Source organism: Setaria viridis, chromosome 4, assembly GCF_005286985.2.
Source record: "Setaria viridis chromosome 4, Setaria_viridis_v4.0, whole genome shotgun sequence".
NCBI classification, from domain to species: domain Eukaryota; kingdom Viridiplantae; phylum Streptophyta; class Magnoliopsida; order Poales; family Poaceae; genus Setaria; species Setaria viridis.
The window spans coordinates 856,331-880,627 of record NC_048266.2 but is presented as its reverse complement, the minus strand read 5'-3'; the positions used below and the strand labels follow the sequence as shown (position 1 = coordinate 880,627).

Here is a 24,297-nt window from a genome sequence, read left to right as displayed (position 1 = left end):
TTCTTGGCGCCAAACTCCCCTAGCCTTTCCCGCCACGCGCTCCCTCCCTCCTCCTATAAACTCCCCCCCCAAATTCATCTCCCTTTCCCACATCGCGACACGCTTGCAGAGATCTAGTGAGAGGGACAGATCTGCAGGGAGGGAGGGAGAGAGAGGGGTAGAGGGAGATCATCAATCACCATGGTGGTGGCGCTGGGACCCGGCCGGTTCTACGGCAGCAGCCTCCCGCGACCGCGCTTCTTCCCCGGCGACCGCGTCGACCCGCCGGTGTCCGTCACCGACCCGCTCCTCGCCTGGGCGCAGGAGGCGCACTGGTCCATGGGCGGCCTCGGCGTCAAGCGCCTCCACCTCCAGGGCCGGATCGAGGGGTCCATCGACAAGCTCCGCCGCCGCGCGCGCCGGGACGCCAGGGCCAAGGCCCGCGCCGCCGGCCACAAGCCCGCGTCGCTCGCGGCCCTCGGCTCCGACGACGACGCCAGCGACGGCGACTCCGACGAGGAGGAGGCGGCGGTCCAGGAGCGGATCCTGAAGCGGGAGGTCGTGGACGACGACGAGGACTCTGACGGGTCCGACCAGTCGGAGGAAGAGGAGGAGGAGGAGGGCGACGACGAGCCCCTCGCGAACATCGCTACGGCTGCCAAGAAGAAGCGCGCCAGGAAGCTCAGCGACGAGTTCGACCGCATCGCCGCGCAGCAGCAGCTGGAGAAGAAGCAGAAGGCCGTGGCCGCGGCGCCGGTGAGGACGTCCCCGAGGAGGCAGGCTTCCGCGCCAGCGGCAAAGGCGCCGGCGAGGGCGTCGCCGAAGAGGAAGGCTTCCGCACCAGCTCCAGCTGCCGGGGCGCCGGCGAGGGCGTCGCCAAGGAGGAAGGCTGCCGCGTCCGCACCGGTGGCTGGGGCAAGGAGGACCTCGCCGAGGAACAAGCACTGAGCGGTGGTCGCTGTATGTGCTACTCTGGTTCCTGATCTGTTACGTCTTGTCGATCATGTAGGTTGGTAGTCTTGGAAATGCAATGTGTGATTGTGTGGCTAGTGTTGGAATTTGGATGTTGGAAAGCTATTCCTTATTCTAAATGGCGTTGGATGTTGGAATGATGAAATGGAATGGATGATGATTATATCTGGATTAACCCTGGAATACATAGTGGCTGTCTTGATTTCCCAACATGTTGCGTTCTTGGGTTCTGCTTAATGTGGTGTCTTGGTTCTTATTTTTGTAGTATGATATGAACTTATCACATCTTGAGAAAATGGAAATGGTTGTCTTTTTTATTTTTAAAAGCTAAGATGAAATATGGTGCTTTTGTTACTGAAATGGCCAAGTCGTTCCTGCTATCTGATGTCTGAACAATGATGCATTTGTTGGTTTTGTGTGGTGCTATCTTCTGTATCATCAAATGCGGATCCTAATCATTTGACCAATTGGAGAAATCATATGTGTATGCTTATGTCTGAAATAACTTTGAAAGAATGCACTGTTCTAATGTCAAGAGAATGTCATCAGTTCTTTTGCTGTTCAGTTTAATGCTGTAATTAGTTTAATGTACATGCCATAGGAAGTAATGCTATCTAGTTCCTGATCTGTTAGGTCTTTTTTTTTTCCCGATTGTGTGGGATGGTAGTCTTGGAAATGTAATGTGTGATTGTGTGGTTGTTGGATGTTAGAATGATGATGAAATGGAGTGGATGATTATCTCTGGATTAACCCTGTAATAACATATTCTGTCTTGATTTCTGAACATAAGCTATGCTGATTATCACATCTTGAGAAAATGGGAATCATTTACCATCTTTTGATTTGTTAAAACTACGATGAAATGTAGTGCTTTTGTTTCTGAAGTAGCGTTGGAAGACTCGTTGCTGCTAGCTGATGTCTGAACATGTTGCATTTAATGGTTTTGTGTGGTGCTGTCTTCTGTATCATCAAATGACTATCACATACTCTATAAAATCTAAGGAAAATGTGGATTCCAATCATTTGGCTAGTTAAAGGCATCATATGGGTATGCTTGTCTCTGAAATAAAGTTGAAACAATGCAGTTCCTGTTCTGATGTGTCGGAGCATGCTGTTTTTTTTTTTCAGTTTCATGCTATAATAGTATAATTAGTTTCATGAACATGCCATAGGAAGTAAAATGTATTCCTTGATCTGTTTGGTTGTTGGTACTGGACTACTTGTATATGGTAAACTTGAGGTAACAATATGGAAAGAATGGTACATTCAGGGCAGTACTGTAATTCTTGTTGCCCTTCTGGATTTTGTATGTATTTGTATCTAGGACCTTTTCAAGTCTAATTCTATTAGTACAAAGAAACGGGTCAAAAAGGATTGGGTGATCATGTGTTGGAGTCAGAGACGATTCTTTCGATCTCCTCTAGTAGCCGCTCCTTCTCTTCGGTCAACTCCTCGTTTTGCTTCTGAAGCTCCTCGATCTGTTTGGTCTGTTCTGAATCTTTCCTGTAATTGATTGAAATATTTGAGTAACTATCTTTAGAAAAAAGGCTTATGGTTACTGGACAAGAATTTTCCTTAGAAACATGTGTCCTTGAGGCAGTGGACTCACCTGTTCATGAAGGATAGGTTAAGCTTCAGTGATCGGACTTCCTTCTCTAGGGTTTCGCAACGCTTAAGTACGGCTTGCATGTCGGATGGAATTACTGGTGTGGAACTTCTTTCCTTTGCTTCTGCCATTCTGAACCAGAAAATGTAATCCAACATCATATACTGCATGCTAATTAGGACTTATTGTGCAAGGCCATTTTTCTAAGAGGGAGAACCATCACATACTTGCGTGAGCGCTCAACCCTGCGCTTCTTCGTAGGATCTCCATTATCAGCTGCACAAGCTCATTAATTAGGTCGTTTGGTGATTAAGAAAACAGTATACAAGCCAAAGCATATGCCACGTCTTTTTAGTCGAGTGTTCTCATTTGGCGCAAGCATATCATAATTGATATATTTAATGTTTCCCCAGTATATATATACTGGTGAGTAATTATTTTGAGAGGTAACCATATGCCACATATTTGGTGCCTATATAAAAAGCTGTCTTCTGGATATACCTGCTTTTTCTGATGAAATGGATCCCATTCGAGTTAATGCCCCTTTCTGCCAATGTATAAAATGATCATATTGAAATATTCTACCAGACGGAACTTTGGATGCTCCAGAAGTAATAATCAGAGCCTACCTTTTTGTCATCTTTCACATTATCCTTTAGTACCCTCTCCCTGTATTCTGTGCATTTAAACAGAAAAAATAACTATATTACTCTCCCATGGCATGATAAAAATGACATCAGTATAAGTGGACAGATCAAACATTCTCACATCCATGCTGTATCAACTAATCGGTGTTGGCATGAAGCCAAGTAATGTTTTGCTACAACTCAGGGATAAATGTATCGATAGAAGTATACCTTTGCCTTTTGATCTGCAGTCAGTTGTTCCATTTGCAGCATTTTTTCTAGTGCTCTCACAAACAGACATTGCTTGCCCCATAGGAGGTAGCTCATCACACACTTCAAATCCAGCTGAATGAGCAGTCATAGCAGTAGATGAGCCGCTGTGCGAAGGCTCTCGAGATGCTGCACCGAACCAAACCTGGTTTGCAGGAGCAACGAAGTTACCACTATTTGGTTCCATGGGCCTCTCAGCTTTGGGAAGCATTGGGGAATCCTGAACTTGTGCAGTTGTCACTAGGGAAAATATATCTGTTCCTCCAAGAATGTTTTGTTGAAACTGCTGAGGGTCATAGAATCCAAAAGAATTGCCTACTGAGGCATCTTTGTTAGCATGGCTACCAAGCTTCTTGCGCTCCAGCGTGTCCTTGAGCATACTCACCACTGAGGTAACAGCATCTTGTGCCACCATATGATCCAGAGGGGATGTTGATGAACTTGAAGGAGATACAAATTTTGGAGTCTGAACAGGTGTGTTGCTCACCGGAGTACTGTTTGTTATGTTTGTAAAATCTTGTTTTAATTGGATAGTTGGTTCAACACATCCTGCAGTTATTGGTGTCACATGAGTTTGCATTGCAGCATATCTCCTCCTGCAAAAATAACCAAATCAAGCACCATACATTTCATCTGGGAAGGTAGTAGCACATATAAAATCTGAAACTCCTGCCTTAGTTCTGAAGAACGGCTTCTAGTCATTGGTTGAGTGCTATGGAACCAGGCCTACACATGAACAAATTAGGAAAATGAGAAATAAAAAACGCCTTTACTTGCTTGATAATCTTGTCAAGGTAGAAGTAATTGGAAATTGATTTTTTTTATTTGAACACAAATGGATAGTGATATTGGCTAACCTTTGCCAGAAGTAGGTCACTAGCCTGCATTCCTTTCTCGGCAGCATTCCTGTTGTAGGGCAAATGACAAGATTAATATTACATGAACTACATACATCTTATACTAGATGATGATGCTGGTGTGCAAAGTATGTACTTGAGTGATTGCTGGTTGTGATTATTTGGATATTCAACAGAAGGAATCGCTGAACTCTGTTGAACAAAGTTGTCAGTGAGAAAATTTTGTTGGGTAACGTCATGCTGTTGATTTGGAAGGCCTGCAGCTTCTGATGACAACCTGCATGGTTTTACACAACACCTTGTGAGTTAGTAATTGCAATTAACCATAAAAAATCTAGCATCCATGGTAATAGCTCAAGTTTATGAAAATTTCTGTGTTAACTTCATTTAGCTGTGTAAAAATTCAGTACATTTCCTCGAAAGAAAATGTTCAGTACCATCTACATGCTCAATAAAATATAGATGCAGTGCAGAAAGAAATTTCCTGGAAATGTGTGATTACAGTAGGAGTTGCTACTTCATGATATCCGACCTTCAGATGGGTAATAATATGATCTATTTGGTATCTTGAAGCATATGAAGTTTAGATAGCCTTTTCTGTTATTAGTTTCAATTCAATCACCGATCATTATTTTAAGGTGTTGACTCCATCCAAGTACACTATTTCATCGATCAGGTCGTATTTACAAGATCAAATGAATTTAATTAATTTTGCATCATTTACCAATATATTACCTAGAGGGCTGTCGAGGGCGATTGTTAACTGAACCAAATCCTGGGATCTGCAAATAAGCAGTCAGCAATTTTAGGTGATAGATTTTGAATGAGAGAGATCAGCCAGTGTAGTAAGTAGTACTTCACTATTCATGTTCATATAGCTTACGAATATACTTGTTATGTATTTTCTGAGATGGTGGAAGAAGTGAGTGATCCCCAGCAAAAGGGACCCTATCTTCTGAAACACGAACTATTTCACCTTTGAAGCACAGAAAAGAATGGCAGGTAAGTTTCAAAATTCTTGCCTCTCCATTGGTAAGCCAGCTGTTGAACAACTCCTCGCTGTCTTCTCTGAAACTTTGTGACATGTTCCTGAACCCCAACATCTCCATACTTGGCGCTGCCGCCACACCCATAGAGTTCTCCATCATCGCCTTGAGGAAGATCTCCTCGCTGGTGTTCCTGAACAAGTCAGACAGGCCCCTGCCCTCCATCTGCATGAACCCCCTCTCAGTTCAATCTCCCCTCTCCTGATGAATCACTTGACCAGATTGATAATAGGACTCCCGAAAAGCTGTCTTTAGTAGTACAACAGTAGTAGGGTCACTAAGGGCGATCACTTGAAATTCAAGCAACATAAGTAATGAAACAAATGAGATAATATAAAATAGAATCCCACCTAAAGCACTCATAAAACTAATAAAATGGAGCTTGGCAGAAGAGTTCAATCACAGAAGACATGTAATAGTTGAGTGTTGCACTAGCTGGAAGTTAACAAAGCTGGTGGCAGGTATCTTCCTCTTCAGTGGAGGCAAAGATTCCATTCTCCTAATTTTGTCTCATCAGTGGAAAATTTGGCCTATGAAGAATTTGGCTGCTTTTGCACCAATGATGTAGCTGTAAATACGGTCTATACCAGGTCTGTATATATGAACAGAAGAGCTGTGCATTGCTTGAAATCGTCTTGATATGCTGACAGCTTCTGTACTTGGTCTGAAAAAATGCAACACAAGTTAAATATCAGATAAATCTTTTGGCAGTTGCTCCGGATTTCACTTGTGATGTTCTATACTTAGTCTGAAATATGAAAGGTTTGAACTATTTGTATCTTTTTTGTTTTACACTTTGAGAGTTCTAATCCAGGGATCAAGGGGGTGTTTGGATACCCATGCTAAACTTTAGCACCTGTCATATTGGATGTTTGGATACTAATTAGGAGTATTAAATATAGTCTAATTACAAAACTAATTGCACAGATGGAGTCTAATTCGTGAGACGAATCTATTAAGCCTAATTAATCCATGATTTGACAATGTGGTGCTACAGTAACCATTGCTAATGATGGATTAATTAGCCTTAATAGATTCATCTCGCAAATTAGACTCCATCTATGCAATTAGTTTTGTAATTAGCTCATGTTTAATCCTTCTAATTAGCATCCGAACATCTGCTGTGACCCTGCTAAAGTTTAGCACCTCGTATCCAAACACCCCCTAATTCGTGGCAGCTTGGTCTAAGGTGGTGACAGCATCAATGATATGCATGTTAATATAATATAATGCAGCAATTGGAGGAAGTGGATGGCCAGTCTAAGTGCTCATAGGCCTACACAGCATTACAGCGACATATTTGAATGATAATACTGACGCAAGGCTCAAAAGCGCCGGTTTGGAGCCTCCCTGACATGAACTTGTAACAAGATCCTTTCTTCTATTACTGGTCAGGTAAACTGATCCTCTCGTCACGTTTAATTGTCGATGTTTTGAGGGCACAAAAAAAGCTTTGCTTTGCAAGCATCTGCTGATGCTGACAAGGCTCCACTTAATTTCCTACTGTAACTCAAACACGGAGCTGTAAATCTTCAACTGCAAATTTTGGAGGGAAAAAAAAGACAACATAAAAAATTCAGATGCTGATTTAGACGCTTGAGTCAAAGCACCATTTTACTGCTTTTAGGTAACAGAAGAAAGCTGCGCTTTCTATGTTCCTTGAACTGACTGCAGGAGTATAGGTGAATTCACATGAATGTGCATATGATTTTCACTGACAGTGACTGTACTCTTCCCTACCAATTTCCAATTTTCCATTTAGAGAAACAAAGACTCCGTGAGGTCTGACCACGACAATCAACCAAGATCTCTCTTGACCGTCCAGGTACATCCCGATTAGGTGGCCTGTCAGCATCAGCTACGATCATAGAGCAAGTATTCTACACAAAGAACCTAAAAACAACTAGGCATTCAGCAGAAGCTGTACCTTGCAATCTTGCAGGCTGTGCTCATAGCCCCATAGCTGTTGTCCATTGCTGCAAGCCGCACCTGGCGGCACAGGCCCCGACGACGGATTCTGCCGCCGGCACACGACGCGCATCCCCGACGGCGACCGCAACCATCGTCTGACCTCAGTGATCGCATTTCTTTAAATCCCCTACCGATGTCGCCGGAGTGCCAAACTGCAAGCTTGTTTAATCTCAGGGCTTTGACAGTGTCCTAGGTGTCGATGCGAGGAGCGGGTTCAGATCAATTCAGGGTGATCAATTCAGGGCCGGACAAACACAAAGATATCATATTTGGAAATAGCGGCTTGTGATTGGGTCTAGAGTACAATACAATATGCGCAGGTGCTTCTTGACTTCAGAATTTTAGTTTACGCTTTGGCGTTGGCGAGGCGTAACTTTCAAATTACGCCTTCACGTAGCGGTGCACTCTGGGCCGGGAGAAACTAAAAGAAAAATCAGACCAAGAAGATCTGTGAGCTTGTATGGATGGAAGTGGTAAATGCACAAGCGAAATGAATTCAGTAGACGGGCCTGTAAATAAAGTGAGGCCCAGTAGCGTCCATGGTGAGGCTGAAAGCCCGTGGTCAGTTTAAGCCCACAAGGCAGTCCACCGCGCGGCCGCTTATCTCCTCCGCCTCAACTCGTCTTCGCCTGCGAAGTCTGAACCTGAAGGCTTTTACCCTGCCCAAGCGGAGCTCGCGTCCATGGCGTCCACCGCGCTGGTGGGTGTGGGGGGCGGCCTCTCTCTCTGTCTCGTCGCCGCATCCTTCTCCAAGCGCGCCGGTGGCGGCTTCCGACGGCATGGCCGCCGCCTCGTCCTCCTGAGGAGAGGAGGCGCGGGGGTGAGTGTTTCCCGCCTCCCCTTTTCGTCTTGTCATTCACCAGTTGGTAGCTTGGATGGGGAGGTAGTCCATGCTTGGCATCTGTGGTCTATTGTGTATTGGTTAGTTCTTGTCAGTAATGGTTCATGCGTTCTTCTATGCAACAACATTTACTTTATTTTTGTGATGTTAACCAGTGCTATAACAAGTCATGTTTTGGCCTCTTGTTGATTTCATATCCAATGTCAAGCAGTAGGTTAGCCACAGCATTTTCTGTCAGAAGAAAACGACCATCTTTCACTGCAGAACTAAGGACCTGCAGGTTGCAGCACTATCTTCATTTCAACTGTATCATTTTTGGGTAAAGGAGGCCTCCCCAACTACATGTTTGATTTGATCTGATAAAGTGATTGCTTTTCATCAGGGAGAGGGAACGAGGAGACGGAGTTCCCTGATATTTCATTGTGCCAATGAGGCGAATGTGGCGACTGAGGATGACACTTTGGATGCTGATGCTACTGATGATGAAACAGGCCTTGAGACTGACACTGATGACATACCGAAGACGAACTAGAGTCTTCATTGCCTGAGGATGTTGAGTGGATAAAGCAGCAGCCACTTCCTTATCCTTTGGTAAGTACTCAGGGTGTCCATTTGCTAAAAGATTAAGTAGTGAATGGAATCACCATGGGGGTGGTTATGTAGGATGTGCTGGAGCCATAAAGCAAAGAGACGGTTGAGCAGCACTGGGGAGTTCATCAGCAGATGCTTGTGGATAGGCTCAATGGTATCATCGGTGGCAGCGAGTGGGAAGGCATGTCCCTGGGGCAGATGATGCTTTCCTCTTTCAACGAGGGCAGGGAGCAGCCCCATCCTCCCTTCTTCCATGCTGCCCAGGTACCATTTTATACAAGGCATCTTTGCCGACTTGTGTATACTTCAAGTGCCTAATTCTTGGCCATGTTTTTAGGTATGGAACCATGATTTTTATTGGCGATCCATGAAACCTGGCGGTGGGGGCAAACCACCGGAACGGCTTCTGAAGTTTATTAACAGAGACTTCGGCTCCTATGAGCACATGATCCAACAATTCATGGATGCTGCACTGACTCAGTTTGGTTCTGGATGGGTTTGGCTTTCTTGTAAGTGATGCTAATGACCTTGCCTCTTACCTTCACTGTTCTAATATGTAGCTTGCACATGTTGGTGTAATGAACATAACTCTTTCCTAATGACTGCTTGTAGACAAAGAAAGCAAGTTGCCTTACGTGAAATCAAGAAGTCCAATCCCATCTGACAATTATGGTAGGCTGGTCATCTCAAAGACTCCAAATGCCATCAATCCTCTTGTTTGGAGCCACTCTGTGAGTATCTTCAACTCTGCAACTTTTCCTTCCTTACATCATCATGACCATATCTGTTAGTCTCATGAATCCATTTCTTTGGCAGCCACTCCTCGCGATTGATGTTTGTGAGGTATGGATGTTGCAGTATATGTTCATTTCCCTTGTTTCTTAGTTTTTCCCTAAAAATACATCTTTACTAACAATTCTACTCACTTCTGGGAACAGCATGCATACTACCTGGATTACGAGGTTAGATGGTGAATGATGCTTAGAGTTTCGTCAGTAATTAAATAAGACATTTTATCTGACTTGTTTGTCTTTCTTTACATCCTTGCAGGACCGAAGGGCTGATTATGTTGCTGCAGTCCTAGAGAAGCTTGTGTCGTGGGAAGTGGTTGAGTCGAGGCTCACAAAAGCCGTACAACGGGCGGTAGAAAGAGATGGGCATCTCATGAAAAGAATTCTAAAGAAACGACAGTTAGCTCAGGCCAATGGCCAGAATAGAGCTAGGTCTCGCACTCCGCAAGAGGCAAGGTGTGACCATGAAGTCGCCAGCAGCAGTTCTGTGGAAGCATAACGATGCAGCTGGTAACTGAGGTGCATCTTGGTCCTTGTGTAATTTTACTTTGCTATTCAGTGGAACCCTGACATATATGAACCTTGCTTTTGTTAGAAGAATATGTCTTTAACCAATAGTGGTTACAAAAGTGTATTAGAGAACATGACGGAGTCATGGACAATAGAGGACGCGTGGTCGCTCGGCTGCGTCATGGCGGAGCTCCTCACCGGCATGCCGCCGTCACTGGGGAAGATCGAAGCCGACCAGCTCTTCAAGATCTTCGACGTGCTCGGCGTGCCGTGCAAGAGGGCGTGGCAGGCCATGAAGCCCCAGGCCTACGACGATGAGGTGCTGGTGTGGCGGGCTCGGCAGCTGCGAGCGCGGCACCGCAACCGGCTGCTCGAGATGTTCCCGGAGGAGATGCTGTCAAGGGACGGATTCCAGGTGCTCAAAGGGCTCTTGACGTGTGACCCCGATGTAACACCCGTGGCCACCGGCGGACCGCCGTCGACGTGAGCAGAGACACGGTGGATATCGGTGGGGAGAGCAGAGGACCCTAATCCCCTTGAACGAGTGTTCTATTCTTTGTTTCAGAAGATGAACAACAGTTTTGGATCGGGTACATTATAAGCCCAACTCCCTTCCGGTTACAGACACTGACCGACCGGTCCCACATGACAGCATTACACAAAACGTAAACATCAGAACAAAAGCGTATTTTCTAACTCCTGTCTTCTATCCGCCTTCGTCAGTTCATGACATCTTCCCCCCCTTCAGAGCTTGCTGGTCCTCCAGCAAGTTGCTCAGGGAAACGCTTCTGCAGAACGTACCAGTCCTCCCATGTCGCCGCATCCGCCGGTAGATGAGTCCATTTGACGAGAGCTTGAGGGACTGCTTTGCCGCCTTTCTTGACCAAGCGCCGCTGCAAGATTTGTTCAGGCACCACGTCTTTGCCATCAAGAGCTGCAACTTTAGGAAGATCAGAGAAAACTGGTGTGTAATTAGGTAAAAATGGTTTGAGCTGGGACACATGGAAGACCGGATGGATTTGTGAGTCCTCCGGTAAATCCAGTTGATAGGCTGCTCCTCCAATTCTGTCCAGAACCTGATAGGGCCCGAAATACTTGAAAGCCAGCTTGGGGTAAGGTCTGTTCACCAATGAGCTCTGTGCATAAGGTTGCAGTTTGAGGAGCACATGTTCACCTATTTGATATTCTTGTGGCCGTCTTTTACGAACAGCCTGAGTCTTCATTTTGTTTTGAGCTCGGTATAAGTGTTCCTTAAGAACAGAAGCTTGGGCCTGCAGTTCTTGAACCATCTCTGCCCCTGAAGAAGCTGTAGGTGGAGAGACTGTAGGAACAACTCCAATATTAGGCTCGTGTCCATAGAGGGCTTTGAAAGGAGAACATCCCAAAGAAGTATGGTAGGATGTGTTATACCAAAATTCAGCTTGAGACAGCCATGTTTTCCACTGCTTGGGTGCCTCATGTACTGCACACCTCAGGTACATCTCCAAACACTAATTGACTCGTTCAGTCTGTCCATCAGTTTGCGGATGGTAGGTTGTGCTCATAAGTAAGTGAGTTCCCAATAACTGAAACAACTCCTTCCAAAAGACACTGGTGAATATCTTGTCTCTGTCAGAGACAATGAATTTAGGTACTCCATGGAGTTTGACCACATTATCAAAAACTACTCTAGCAATGGTCTTGGCTGTGAAAGGATGTTTAAGTGGGATAAAATGGCCATATTTGGTAAATCTATCAACAATCACCAAGATGACATTGTACCCTTCTGACTTAGGTAAGCCTTCTATGAAATCCATGGAGATATCCTGCCATGCTCCTGCTGGAATTGGAAGAGGCTGTAGGAGACCAGAAGGTAAAGTATTAGAGGGCTTAGCTTGTTGACAAATGGAGCATTGCTTCACAAAATCCTCCACATCTTGCTTGAGACCTTTCCAATAGAAAAGCTTGTTGAGTCTGTGAAAAGTGGCTTGAATGCCTGAATGACCCCCAATAGCACTGGAATGTAAAGCATGTATAAGCTTTGTTCTGAGAGCAGAATTCTGGGCAACCCACAATTTCCCTTTGTATCTGATGAGACCTCTGTTTAGACTAAATCCTTGAGCATCATGATTAGTAATAGCAAGCTGTGCTAAGTATTGTTGAGCTGTCTGATCTGTGGTATAAGAGTTAAGCAATTCTTGTATCCAATCTGGTTGGGCAGATGAAACAGCCTGAATAGCAAATAAATGAGGTATCCTTGATAAAGCATCAGCTGCCACATTTTCCTTGCCTTTCCTGTATTCTACTTTAAATTGCATTCCCATCAACCTAGCCATGGCTGTCTTTTGCATGTCAGAATGCAGATTTTGCTCAGTCAAGTATTGCAGACTTTTGTGATCATTCCTGATGATGAACTCTTGGTTCTGCAGGTACTGCCTCCATTTTTCAACTGCCATAATAAGGGCCAGAAACTCCTTTTCATAAATGGATAAATGCTTATGTTGGTTGGACAATGCTTTGCTTAGAAATGCTATAGGTTGGCCTTTTTGCATTAAGACAGCTCCAACACCTCCATCACAGGCATCAGTTTCCACAATAAAAGGTTGGTTGAAATCTGGTAAGGCTAGTACAGGTGTGCTGGACATGGCTTGTTTGAGAGCATCAAAAGCTTGCTGAGCTTGAGGATTCCAACTGAACTGATTCTTCCTTAAGAGGTTTGTTAGTGGCTTTGCAATCCAACCATAATGCTTAACAAATTTTCTATAATAACCAGTGAGACCTAGAAATCCCTTCAATTCAGTAACTGAAGTAGGTGGTGGTCAATTGAGCATGTCTTGAGTTTTGTTTGGATCTGTTGCCACTCCTTCAGCAGAGATAATATGGCCTAAATATTCTAGTTGTGGTTGTGCAAAGGAACATTTACTTGCTTTCATGTACAACTTGTGCTCTCTTAGCTGTTGAAGGACTAGAGCCAGATGCTGAATATGGGTCTCCAGAGATGGACTATATACCAAAATATCATCCAAGAAGACCATAACAAATTTTCTAAGGAAAGGAGCTAAAATCTCATTCATTATGCATTGAAAAGTAGCAGGTGCATTAGTCAGGCCAAAAGGCATTACCTTGAACTGATAGTGCCCTTGATGTGTCTTAAAGGCTGTTTTGTACTCATCTTCCTCTTTCATTCTGATTTGGTGATAGCCAGCTCTCATATCTAATTTTGTGAAATACCTGGTACCAGCCAATTCATCCAGAATCTCATCAATTAAAGGTATTGGAAATCTGTTTTTCACTGTTAGAGAGTTCAATTTCCTGTAATCCATACAGAAACGTCAAGTTCCATCTTTTTTTAACACCAATAACACTGGGCTGGCAAAAGGGCTAGTACTGTGAGTAATGAGACCTGCAGCTAATAGCTCTTTGACCTGTTTCTCAATCTCATCCTTATGCTGAGGGGAATATTTATATGGCTTTGAATTAACAGGAATAGCATTGGGGATCAATGGAATCTGATGGTCATAGAACCTGGAAGGTGGTAAATTATTTGGTGGGTGAAAGACATCTTGAAAGTTATGGAGCAATTGCTGAATACTGTCATCGCCTGTTGCATCCTGCACTTCTCTGGACTGCTTCCACCACTGCTGTCGTTGTCAAGATTCGCGGATCAAGACTTAGACTAGTAAATTTCTTTTATGCGCGTAAGGCTTCAGATGGTGGCGTGGGAGACACGAGTTTAGACTGGTTCGGGCAAGGGAAGCCCTACGTCCAGTATCGAGGATGCTCGTATTGCCCACGCGGGGTTCTGTAGTAGGGGTTACAGATCGACGAGAGAGGGACTGGTCCCAAGTCTCTTTGTGCTTGTGCTCTCAGGGAGCGAAGTAGTGTGCTGTGGCTTGTGGGAGAAGAAGCCGATAAAAATCCCCCCCATCTCAGGCCCCCGATGCTCCTTTTATATCGTAAGGAGATCGCCGGGTTACAGGTGAGACCGGACGTGGAGAAATGTAAAGAGTTTAAACACAGCCGGGTAAAAAGTACAACACGAAGGGAGGGACCAAGTCCCCAGGTTCCCGGCGTCCTCGCCGGCCTTTGACGTCTGTCGACGCGCATGCTGGAGGAGGATGGCGGCGCGCCAACTGTCGTTGCGCCCTGTCGATGGCCTCCTCGGCGAATGTAGTCGCCGGGTCATGATGAGGGTGTTTTGTCGTCACTTCGGTGTCCGTTGGGAAGGACGGCGGATGCCACCGCCCTGATGATGGCTTCTAGAGAGAGGGCGTCACATCCCCGCTGCCGGGCGCGCGGGACCCGAGGGCGCGCGGGGCCCGAGGACGGGCGAGTCTTCCCTCTGCTCCGGTCGGCGCAGGCCATGAGTACCTTGCGGTGAATGGAAGGGAGCCGCCAGCACTGTAGCTTGTACAGTGTGGTTGTGCATGGGTACGCGCAACGGCTTGCGTGAGGAGCGCGGTCACCCTTCTCCCTGCCAGGTCTGCGACGCATTTATGGTGAGATCGACAGGGGGACCCACGAGATCTGCGCCCGAGGTGGACTCTTGTCTCGTGGGCCGGGATGAGCCCGACCTCTTACGCCCGGGGTCGGGCGAAGCGGAGCCTTGCAGCGAGGGGTCGGGCGCTCCCGACCCCGGGACCGCGGTCGGGCGAGGCGGAGTCTTGCGGCGAGGGGTCGGGCGCTCCCGACCCTGGGACCGCGGTCGGACGAGGCGGAGTCTTGCGGCGAGGGGTCAGGCACTCCTGACCCTGGGACCGCGGTCGGGCGAGGCGGAGTCCTGCCATCGAGGGGTCGGGATCGTCCGACCCCGGGGCCCTGGGTCGGGCGAGACGGAGTAGGATGTTCTGCCTCTACCGGGTCAGCGGTAATCGTAATTACCGCAGTTGGGCCAGGGCCTTCGTGACGGCTGTTTTAAGCAGTATTAGGAGGTCGTTAATATTTCCCCCCAACAACTGCCAGAGCCCAAACATCATTCCCTTTTGACCATTTCACCACTTGATGGGTAGGTACTTCCTGCAGCTTCTGTGCTGGTGGTGGTACTCCTTTGAGTACAATTTCCTTCCCTTTATCCAGAAATTGTATAGTCCTGTCTTCCCAATGACAACACATGGGACTGTGAGGTTTTAGCCAATCATAGCCTAAGATAGCATCATAAGCCCCCAAAGGTAGTACTCGCATATCAGTCTGTAGTGTATGACCATTGGCCCACTATGATAGCTGAGGAACCCAGTGATCAGTAAGTATTGTGTCACCATTTGCCAATCTGACCTGTTTTGGTGTGGTTGGTATAGCAGAAATCCCCACAGTTGATAAAAAAGAGCTGCTCACAAAACTGTGGGAGCTACCACTATCTAGCAGAATTAGCATGACTTTGTTGTTGACTAATGCCCGAATCTTCATAGCTTCTCCCACTTCGGTGCCAGCAATTGCATTCAGAGATAATTGGCAGAAATCTGCAGCCAAAGTATCCTCTATTGCCAGCTGGTTCAACACTTATTAGTCAATATCACATCCAAGTCATTTAGCACTAAAGCATTAGCTTGAGCTGGAGGTTGAGGTCTTTTTGTACAGACAGCTTTGTGATTGGCATCATATGGTTCAGCACATAAATAACACAATCCATTTGCTCGTCTGAAATCCCTTGTCGTGTTCTGATAGAATGGCTGCTCCATGGACACCTCTGATGCTGTAGGACTTGGGGGGTCTCTCCGTGCTGCCATCTGTGCCAATGTGAGCTGTGCCACTACCTGGCCTGTATTTTCCATTTGCTTAGCCAAGACCTGTTGATCTTTTAACAGCTGCTCAAGGACCTTTGTAGACATATCAAAGCGAGTGTCCAATTTCTGCTGACTTACATCAATCTCACCCACCTTGGCAAACAAGAGATCCAGACTTTCAGTAATTTGTTCCCATCTTGCATCATCTTTAGTTGCCTGTTCCTCCATCTTTGCTAACAGCAAGGTGGTCTGTACTGAGGGCTTAGGAGGAGCCGTTGTGACTACACCCAAAGCTCAACAAGATGCACGGCGTGCTGGTGTTAGCTCTGGTCAGGGGCACGCGCTGCAACTGCGCAAGCTGCGGATGATAGCAATCGACTAGCAGCTCCTGCAAACACGCGTCGGAGAAGATCGACGTGACGCCCAGGACAGTGAATTGCTCCGTTCTACCGCCACCACACGCCACCTCTCAAGAGAAATTCCGCCAATGAACCCAACACCCGCGCCTCCAGATAGATGAGGAAGAAAACCAGATCCACAAAATTCCGGTAGGAGAAGATGTCACGGACCCAATGAGCAAGGGACCCGGTAGAATCGGACGTGCCGAGGCGAACCCCCTCCGTAAATCGACCCGCGTGCTCAGGAATTACGAGGAAATCAGGGTAGTGGCCGATGCTGCACGGCACAAAACCCGATCTCACCCTACCAGTCGCTGTGCGAGGTCAATCGCCGAGATAATGGAGGCACAGCAGCAGCGCGCCGAGGACGAACGGAATCTGATACCACTGTAACACCCGTGGCCGCCAGCGGACCGCCGTCGACGTGAGCAGAGACACGGTGGATATCGGTGGGGAGGGCAGAGGACCCTGATCCCCTTGAACGAGTGTTCTATTCTTTGTTTCAGAAGATGAACATCAGTTTTGGATCGGGTACGGTATAAGCCCGACTCCCTTCCGGTTACAGACACTGACCGACCGGTCCCACATGACAGCATTACACAAAACGTAAACATCAGAACAAAAGCGTATTTTCTAACTCCTGTCTTCTATCCGCCTTCGTCAGTTCATGACACCCGAGAAGCGGCTGACGGCGACCGCCGCGCTCCGGTGCCCATGGTTCAACGAGGACGACTACGATGCTCCTGTCTCGGAGACGGAGAGGACCAAGATCGCCGCCATGGCCAGCAAGTTGAGCTCACTGGCCATATCTTTCGTTGGATCCGCGCTAGGTTTACTAAGGCCTAAGTCATTGGTCCGATGATTGAACTGTGATATGGGATGGAAGAATATTGACGTTTTACTGCCAGTTGTTTTAGTGATTTTTTTTATTTTTATTCTTCTTAACCCCCCCCCCCCCCCCCCCCCAAACCTTCTTCTCCCCAAGATCACTACTCCATGAATCCATGAACCAGGTTGTCTAATAAAGATGCTCAAGTCCAAAGTAGCTCACGCTATCCGTGAAGAGAATTATCTGCTTATATGCAACATCAAGAGTTCAAGACAATAAACATGTGGCGGATAAATGAAAATGCACGACACCAATCTGTCTATCCGATCCGTTGGAAACTGAAGAGTGCTTTTCAACAACCTGAAGCATCGGGTATCGAGGAAGCATTGTTGTACACTCCCACGTCGTCCTCTCTGGGCGACTCGGGTGGCTCCCCCGACACCCCGCACAACCCCACCCCTGCGCGCTGCTCTTTGCCTCCGCCGCCGCCGCCGCCGCCGGAAGTCCGGTGAGCAGCGAGGAGGGTGGCGGCGGGGCCATCTCCCTCGTTCCCCCTCCTTTCCCCTCCCTTCTTTCACCCTCTCCGCTCTTCCTTCTCCTGCGCCCTGGACACGACCGGCGACCGGATCCGCGCTCCACTGGCCGTCCCGGGCTGGTTCCGGCATGGACGGCTCCGACCTCGGTGGCGGCAGGCGGGCGGCGGTGCTGTGCCGGCTCGGGGACCTGCGCGTCCTGGGCGGCGGTGACGATTTTTGCTCGCCTAGCTCTGCGGCCGGGCCCGTCGGCGCCCCCGGCGGCGGTTGGCGCGGCCCAGCGCGGTGGCACCAATACAGCGCCTAGCCTGCCCTCTCGCTCCCCTGCTTCCTCCTCCCCGCCTTCACGTCGCCTTCGCGTCCCCTAAACTGTCCCTGCCGATCCATCGCCTAGCCTGCCCTCTCGCTCGCTGGCCACCTTGGGTGAGTCCTCCCTCCGCCCCTCTCGTTCGTTCCGCCGCCCGTTCCTCCCCTCAATTGATGTGACTGATGATTCGATTGCTGCAGCAGGAAGAAGCGATGGCGCTGATGCTTGGGGCCGGGAGGCAGCACGCTGCAGCGTGGGTCGTCGTCGTCCTGCTCCTGGCTTGTGGCTGCCGTCAGCGGTGGATCTACAGGGGGCTGCCCCCCCCCCCCCCCCCCCCCACACACACACACGAACTCCATTCGAAGCAAAGGAAGAAGAGGAAGAGAGGAAAAAAGAAAAATAGGAAGAATCGGTGGAGATGGAGGTGGAAGAAGAAGCTAGCCCGCCTAAGTGTAGCCGACGATCGATCTACGGCCAATGCTATGCGGTAGTGTTGCGTGCGCGTTGTGCCACGCAACCTTAGCTCAGGATCAGGCGTCGTCTCTATTGTTCTGCACTGATCCGTTACGTCGTCTGGTTATTGCCACCATGGTTAATTACTTGGCGTACGAATGAAATTAGAATTGTCTAATTCGTTCTTCATTCCCTGCTGTAGGCCGTCTGCTTCTGAACTAGGCCCCATTGTTCAGAAGAGCTTTCTGTGTTCAACAGAAAGAACCCTTCGACACAACAGAACACAGAGGAGCTTTGTGTTGTGCTGTCATAGCTTTACCAGTTGTTCTCAGACGGATAGTATCCTGCTGTGGCGGGTACGACGACGGTGCACAAGCAAAATGAATTCAGTAGACGGGCCTGTAAATAAAGTGAGGCCCAGTAGCGTCCATGATGATGGTGAGGCTGAAAGGCCGTGGTCAGTTTGAGCCCACAAGGCAATCCACCGCGCGCCCGCTTATCTTCTCGTCGTCTCGCCTCCGAAGTCTGGCGTCCACCGCACCGCGCTGGTGGGTGTGTCCGCCTCTTCGCTGCCGTCCACGACACCAACGGCCCAGATCGTGACACGTGTGAGAGAGTCCTGGTACCAGTTGGTAAATAAGTTGAAGCGGGAGGCCCGGTTCGGGAAGATCCATCCCTCCCCTTGTGCTGTTGTGCGTATATACAAACGCATCACCCGATCCTTGGACCTCCCGTCCCGACCGTCCACCCCCCTCGAAGCAATCGACCGCGAAAGAATCGAGCCGCCGAGGGGCGAGCGAGAGCAGCGTCGTCGGCGGCATGGGTCTGCAGGTACGAAATCCTTCGCCTAGGCTTGTAAGGTTCAGAGGGGTTTCCGTTTCTTGGAACTGACCGAGCTGATGCGGTAGATTCGGTTCTAGATTTGCGATTGCCTGATTTTGTTTTGGTCCTGTAGTAGTATGCTTGTGCTTGGTGATGAGAAGATCAGAGTCTCAGTTATCTCTTTTTATTTTTTAAGTCTGGATTATCTGACCAAGTGTGTGTTGCTGCAAAACTGAAACACCCTTTGCTGTCTGCATCAGTCACGGCTAACCTGTTTGCGCGCATGGTTATTGCGTGCAAGATAGTGATACTCATTAACTCTGAAAGCGTAGCATCTACAGTTTCTCCAGAAAGTAATATTGCGCCCCTTTTCCCACTTGTGCAATCTAGCACGGTAGTGTTCTCTGTTACCGCTTGCAAAGCCATCCATGGTGATGGAAGCTTGGTTGACCAATCTCTCTGTGTTTCTCTGACAGGAGGAGTTTGAGGAGCACGCCGAGAAGGCCAAGACCTTGCCTGAGTCTACCACGAATGCGAACAAGCTGATCCTCTACGGGCTCTACAAGCAGGCAACAGTTGGTGATGTCAACACTGGTATACATTCCTTTTTATCTTCTTGAAAGATGAAACTCTTACGGCTCAGATGTTGCAAGCTTTCAAGTTTAGTCGCATGCTGTCTTGCATAAGCTAGCAGTTAGTTCAGGGTTCTTTCATGGCAATTGAACAGCAACAAAAATATTGTTTTTAGTGGCAGCAGGCTTGTTTGTCTTACGGTGTGCTTGATTTTGGTGTGCTTGATTTGTCATGGATTTCATGCTTATGTGTTCAGACCCATAGATATTATCATGGAACACCTTGTGAGTTTCATCGAAAAGATCAGTTCTTCAGATTGTGATTAGGCTTTTCTTTCGAGGAAAAAAGGATGCTACCGCTATGAGTGATGTGTTGTATACCATTTTTTTTTCTGAGGAAAGCTGAATCATCTTTTGGCTAGTATCAAATGGTCACACTAAACCTTCCTGTTTCATCTGCCAGGGCGTCCTGGCATCTTCAACATGAAAGACAGAGCCAAATGGGATGCTTGGAAGGCTGTTGAAGGTTTGTTGAGACTTTGTTTTGAATGCCAAATCTCTATCTCTGACCAATCTCCCAGTCGACGCTTACGTATCCATGCTACTCTTGTCTGAACAGGGAAATCCAAGGAGGAAGCCATGAGCGATTACATCACCAAGGTGAAGCAGCTGCTGGAGGAGGCTGGTGCATCCACCTCCTAGGCTATGGAAACACCATCATCCGTAGTGCTGCGTACATAGTTATGTTATTATGCATGAATAAGTAATAAGATTGTTATCTGCCAGATGGCGCTTATGATGTCATCTGTACATGTAACTGTTCGTCGTCATTGATGTTCAGCGTCGTTTATAAGGCTGTAAAACTCTTGTGAAAACACATGGATGCTACCTCAGCTCATCACTGTATGGATCTTCATCTCTGTTAAACTGGCAGCCACATTTGCAGCCATGTTTCTGCAGGAACCATTGAATAATCTGCTGCACAAGTTCAGGATGTGGTCCTCTTCACACATCTTCCTGTATCCTGACCATGATATATGTATGAGGAAGATATGTGTCTAATTAGACACTGTTTATTTTGTGTTTTCTGTGAATTTTGGTCATGATTCATTGATTTGTGCCACTTTCCAGCATTCACCCCAGTTCAGGTCCTGGAGTTTGGTCATGATTTTGACTTGTGTCAAATGCATCAAACACTAGTTTCAGTGACACCCTGGCCCCACCGGAGCTGGCAGTCAACGCCCTTCTTCCAGCATAGCCGCCCGTGCACCCCACCCCACCGAGGTACTGACAAGTGGACCCGCACCGCTCTGGCCTCCTTTCCCCCAGATCGATCCCTCCCTCCTCCTAATCCAGCCTCCCGAGAACCAAAAGCTACTCTAAACCCTACTCCGCTGACAGCCATGCCCCACCGCGTCGCCGCCCTCCTCCTGCTCCTCCCGCTCGCCGCCGCGTCGGAGGAAGCGGCGGCCGCTCCAGTGGCGGGGGCGTCGGCCGAGGCCGAGGCCGCGCTGCTGGAGCGGCACGCGGCGCAGCTCGCGAGGCTGGAGGAGCTCGCGGAGTCGCTCGACAGGTCCGTCCGCGCGCTTGAGTCCGCGCTCGCCAGATCCGCGGACCCGGATCCCCCGCCGCCGGGCGCCGCCTCGGCGGCCGTCGGGGACCGTCGCGCCCCGCAGGGGGTGGCGGTCACCAAGCGCCGGCCCGTCTGGTCCGAGCGGTTCCACTTCGCGGCGGCCGCGCGGCTCGGGGAGGGCGCGTACGCCGCGGCGGCGGCCGCGCTGCCCTACGAGGACGCCGACGGTCTCACCAAGTACTTCGCCGTGGGGGACTCCCGCGGCCGCGTCTTCGTCTTCTCCGCCGCCGGGGACGCGCTGCTCGAGCTCGAGGCCGCCGCCTCCGGCGAGTCCCGGGTCACCGCGCTCCTCGCCTACCTCTCGCCGCGCCGCACCGACTGCCTCCTCTTCACCGGCCACGCCGACGGCTCCATCGCCGCGCACCGCCTCATCGAGTCGTCCCCGCACGGCGACGACTGGCTCACCCTCGCCGCAGCGTCCTCCCGCCTCCTCGTCCGCGGCATCGATGCCGCCCCCGTCGCGCACCTCGAGGCCCACCACGCCGGCCGCGCGCGCTACGTGCTCTCCTGCGACGCCGGCGGTCGCATCCGCGTCTTCACGGAGAACGGTACGCTCTACGGCACCGCCATCTCCTCGTCGACCCCTCTCGCCTTTGTGAAGCAGCGCCTCCTCTTCCTCACCGAGGATGGAGCTGCCTCCCTCGACCTCCGCTCCATGTCCGTCCGGGAGACGCCTTGTGAGGGCCTTGCTGAAGCGCTCAATGGCACCAGCGTCAAGGCCTACTCTTTTGACCCCTCTGAGCGATTCAAGGCCTATGGCTTCACTGAAGCTGGCGACCTCGTGCATGTCTTGCTGCTTGGTGATGTTTCCAGCCTCAAATGCCGGGTTCGTGCTGTCAAGAAGGCTGAGATTGACAGCCCCGTTGCAATACAGACGGTCAAGGGTTATCTCTTGGTGGCGAGCCATGATAAGATCCTTGTGTACAACACCTCATCTCAGTATTATGGGAGGGTCGGTGCACCACGGCCGTTGTTTGCCACAACCATCAAGGACATCAAATCTGTGTTTGCGGGTTCTGGTGGCGTGCTGCCCTCCGCACCAGCTGGGAAGCCTGTTATCGCAGCGGACCGGGAGAAGCTGGTGATCTTGGGTCTTGGGGATGGCCACATTGCCATCTATCGGTCCAACTTCCCGGTGTACAAGCCAGAGAGCAATGCTGTAGTGTGGAGTGGTCCAGCATTGCTTTTCCTCCTGTTCTTGATTGGCATCTGGCAAGTATATGTGAAAAAGAAGGATTCCTTGGGGTGGACACCGGAGGAGACATTTAACACCTCTGTAACAGCTCCAACAGGGAGCCTTCTGAATCATCCTACTAGTGACAGAGCTTTTGCAGATAGCACAGCAAGAACTAGTGATCGTGGCTATGTAGATGGAACAGCAAGAGCCAGCGATAGAAGCTATGTGGATTCCAATACAAGAACCACGGACCGAGGTTATGCTGATGCTACTAGGGCCGTGGATCTGCGGGGCGGGGCGTTGAGGAGCGCTCCAAGAAGGTACGTGTCCCCTACTAGATATGCTGGGACATCCGGAATTCAATACCGGCCTGCTTCGGCTGAACCTGGTCTTAGGGGTACTTCGGAGCTGAAGTACAGAGGCCCAGGTATGGAGCCCCCTGGTTTCCCCAAGAAAAGGGACACATTGTTCTCAAACAACCAGGCTGTAGTAGATGATCATGTTGATTGAGGGTTTGGCTAGGTCGGTGTAGGCAGTCCCCTAAATTTTGATCTGGTTTAGAAGATCCTTCGGGATGCCAGTGATCTGCATGTGTTGTTGTATGTTATAACTCAAAAGAATGTTGTATTGTACGGGTATGTTACGGCCATTTATATATGATGCTGCATATGATGAATAAGGAAATTATGGGTTGCATTTGTTCGTTTTATACTCCTTTTATAAAGTATTTATGTCATTTTTTGCTGTGCTTTTCATCTTAATGATATGTTAAGATTGCTAAAGCTTACGGTGATCTTTAAACAGTGATGGGTATGTAATTGCTCAAATTCTAGAGGTGTTACTAGTTGTTAACTAATGTGAAGAAGATCACTGGCATTTGTTAACTAATCCATGTCTCAAAATTATGTTGTGGAACAGCAAATGAAAGATATTATTTTGAAAGTTGCTGTAGTAATTGGTGACTGACACATTTGGCACTCTCAAAGCTGGATACATCACATGATGCAGTTGAACTTGCAATTTGTATCACTATCTGGTACCTACCTTTATGTTGCATCAAGATAACGCGGATATGCTCAGCTTCTCTGTTGTTGACGATATTTTGATAGCATCTGATGGTGCTGTATCATCTTAAGTTGTTGATTGTGATATGGGCTACGCTTGTACTGTGCCTGTAACCGGCAAAGTTTGTGTCTTGCTTGACATATTGTGTGGATTGCTTCCCATGTGTATGTAAATAGAATTTAGGCACCTGTTTCTACTGCTTGGTTTGCGTTGTTTTTGTATGACAAGAACTTGATTGTAAATATTCATTCACATTGGTCTTATGGGTACCGAGGCTTAGGTATGGAGCCCCTGGGTTTCCCCGATAAAAGCGACACGTTCTCAAACAACCAGGCTGTAGTAGATGATTATGTTGACTGAGGGTTTGGCTGGGTCCAGTAGGCAGTCCCCTAAACTTTTATCTAACTTTGAAGATCCTTCAGGATGCTAGCGATTTACTAAGTGTTATTGTATATTGTAACTCAAAAGAATGTTGTATCGTACGAGTACACTACGGCCCTTTAAATATGATGCTGGCCTGCTGGGTGGAAAAACATGCAAATTATGGGTTGAATTTGTTTGATTTACAGTCCTTTTATAAGAAGCTTTTCAAAAAATATACTCATCTACAAGATGTGTGCAGGGATGCCCAAGGTTTTTTTTTTTTGGCTTTTTACTGGTATGTGAAAATAGCTAAAGTTTATGAAGACTTCTAAACAGTTCTGGCCTCCTGTGATGTATGAAATCGCTTGAGTATTTTTTTAAAAAAA

The 24,297-nt window shown here is 48.3% G+C and overlaps 5 protein-coding genes and 1 pseudogene across 5 annotated transcripts; 5 read left to right on the top strand and 1 right to left on the bottom strand.

Annotated features, from left to right (window-relative positions):
* Positions 1-78: 78 nt before the first annotated feature.
* Positions 79-1,161, top strand: LOC117852361 (uncharacterized). The gene has a single exon (XM_034734417.2). The coding sequence runs from the start codon at positions 181-183 to the stop codon at positions 925-927; it is 747 nt and encodes a 248-aa protein (XP_034590308.1). The 5' UTR covers positions 79-180; the 3' UTR covers positions 928-1,161.
* A 959-nt stretch (positions 1,162-2,120) lies between these two features.
* Positions 2,121-5,974, bottom strand: LOC117852357 (protein CYCLOPS). Its single transcript, XM_034734411.2, has 12 exons — positions 5,707-5,974; positions 5,333-5,605; positions 5,046-5,092; positions 4,447-4,587; positions 4,311-4,359; positions 4,127-4,179; positions 3,415-4,049; positions 3,187-3,233; positions 3,059-3,104; positions 2,785-2,833; positions 2,561-2,689; positions 2,121-2,454 (listed from the first exon to the last, which is right to left on the bottom strand). Exons 2-12 carry the CDS (start codon positions 5,525-5,527, stop codon positions 2,334-2,336), a joined length of 1,512 nt encoding a protein of 503 aa, XP_034590302.1. The 5' UTR covers positions 5,528-5,605; positions 5,707-5,974; the 3' UTR covers positions 2,121-2,333.
* Positions 5,975-7,941: 1,967 nt separating this feature from the next.
* Positions 7,942-10,165, top strand: LOC117851776 (superoxide dismutase [Fe] 1, chloroplastic-like; annotated as a pseudogene).
* LOC117851777 (putative cyclin-dependent kinase F-2) lies at positions 9,928-10,794 on the top strand. The gene is made up of 2 exons (XM_034733673.2): positions 9,928-10,069; positions 10,146-10,794. Exons 1-2 carry the CDS (start codon positions 10,052-10,054, stop codon positions 10,545-10,547), a joined length of 420 nt encoding a protein of 139 aa, XP_034589564.1. The 5' UTR covers positions 9,928-10,051; the 3' UTR covers positions 10,548-10,794.
* Positions 10,795-18,949: 8,155 nt separating this feature from the next.
* LOC117852580 (acyl-CoA-binding domain-containing protein 1) lies at positions 18,950-20,749 on the top strand. Its single transcript, XM_034734719.2, has 4 exons — positions 18,950-19,110; positions 19,578-19,695; positions 20,137-20,199; positions 20,293-20,749. Exons 1-4 carry the CDS (start codon positions 19,099-19,101, stop codon positions 20,373-20,375), a joined length of 276 nt encoding a protein of 91 aa, XP_034590610.1. The 5' UTR covers positions 18,950-19,098; the 3' UTR covers positions 20,376-20,749.
* A 266-nt stretch (positions 20,750-21,015) lies between these two features.
* On the top strand, positions 21,016-23,192 carry LOC117852412 (uncharacterized membrane protein At1g75140). Its single transcript, XM_072292983.1, has one exon. It carries the CDS (start codon positions 21,077-21,079, stop codon positions 22,991-22,993), a length of 1,917 nt encoding a protein of 638 aa, XP_072149084.1. The 5' UTR covers positions 21,016-21,076; the 3' UTR covers positions 22,994-23,192.
* The last annotated feature ends 1,105 nt before the right edge of the window (positions 23,193-24,297 follow it).

Coding starts and splice junctions, on each gene's coding strand:
- LOC117852357 (XM_034734411.2), bottom strand. CDS start 5,527: ATGCAGATGGAGGGCAGGGGCCTGTCTGACTTGTTCAGGAACACCAGC. Junction 4,360..4,446: donor CACAACCAGCAATCACTCAA/GTACATACTTTG, acceptor GCCCTACAACAG/GAATGCTGCCGAGAAAGGAA. Junction 4,050..4,126: donor AGCCGTTCTTCAGAACTAAG/GCAGGAGTTTCA, acceptor TTATTTTTGCAG/GAGGAGATATGCTGCAATGC.
- LOC117852580 (XM_034734719.2), top strand. Junction 19,696..20,136: donor AGTTGGTGATGTCAACACTG/GTATACATTCCT, acceptor TTCATCTGCCAG/GGCGTCCTGGCATCTTCAAC. Junction 20,200..20,292: donor TGCTTGGAAGGCTGTTGAAG/GTTTGTTGAGAC, acceptor TTGTCTGAACAG/GGAAATCCAAGGAGGAAGCC.
- LOC117852412 (XM_072292983.1), top strand. CDS start 21,077: ATGCCCCACCGCGTCGCCGCCCTCCTCCTGCTCCTCCCGCTCGCCGCC.
- LOC117852361 (XM_034734417.2), top strand. CDS start 181: ATGGTGGTGGCGCTGGGACCCGGCCGGTTCTACGGCAGCAGCCTCCCG.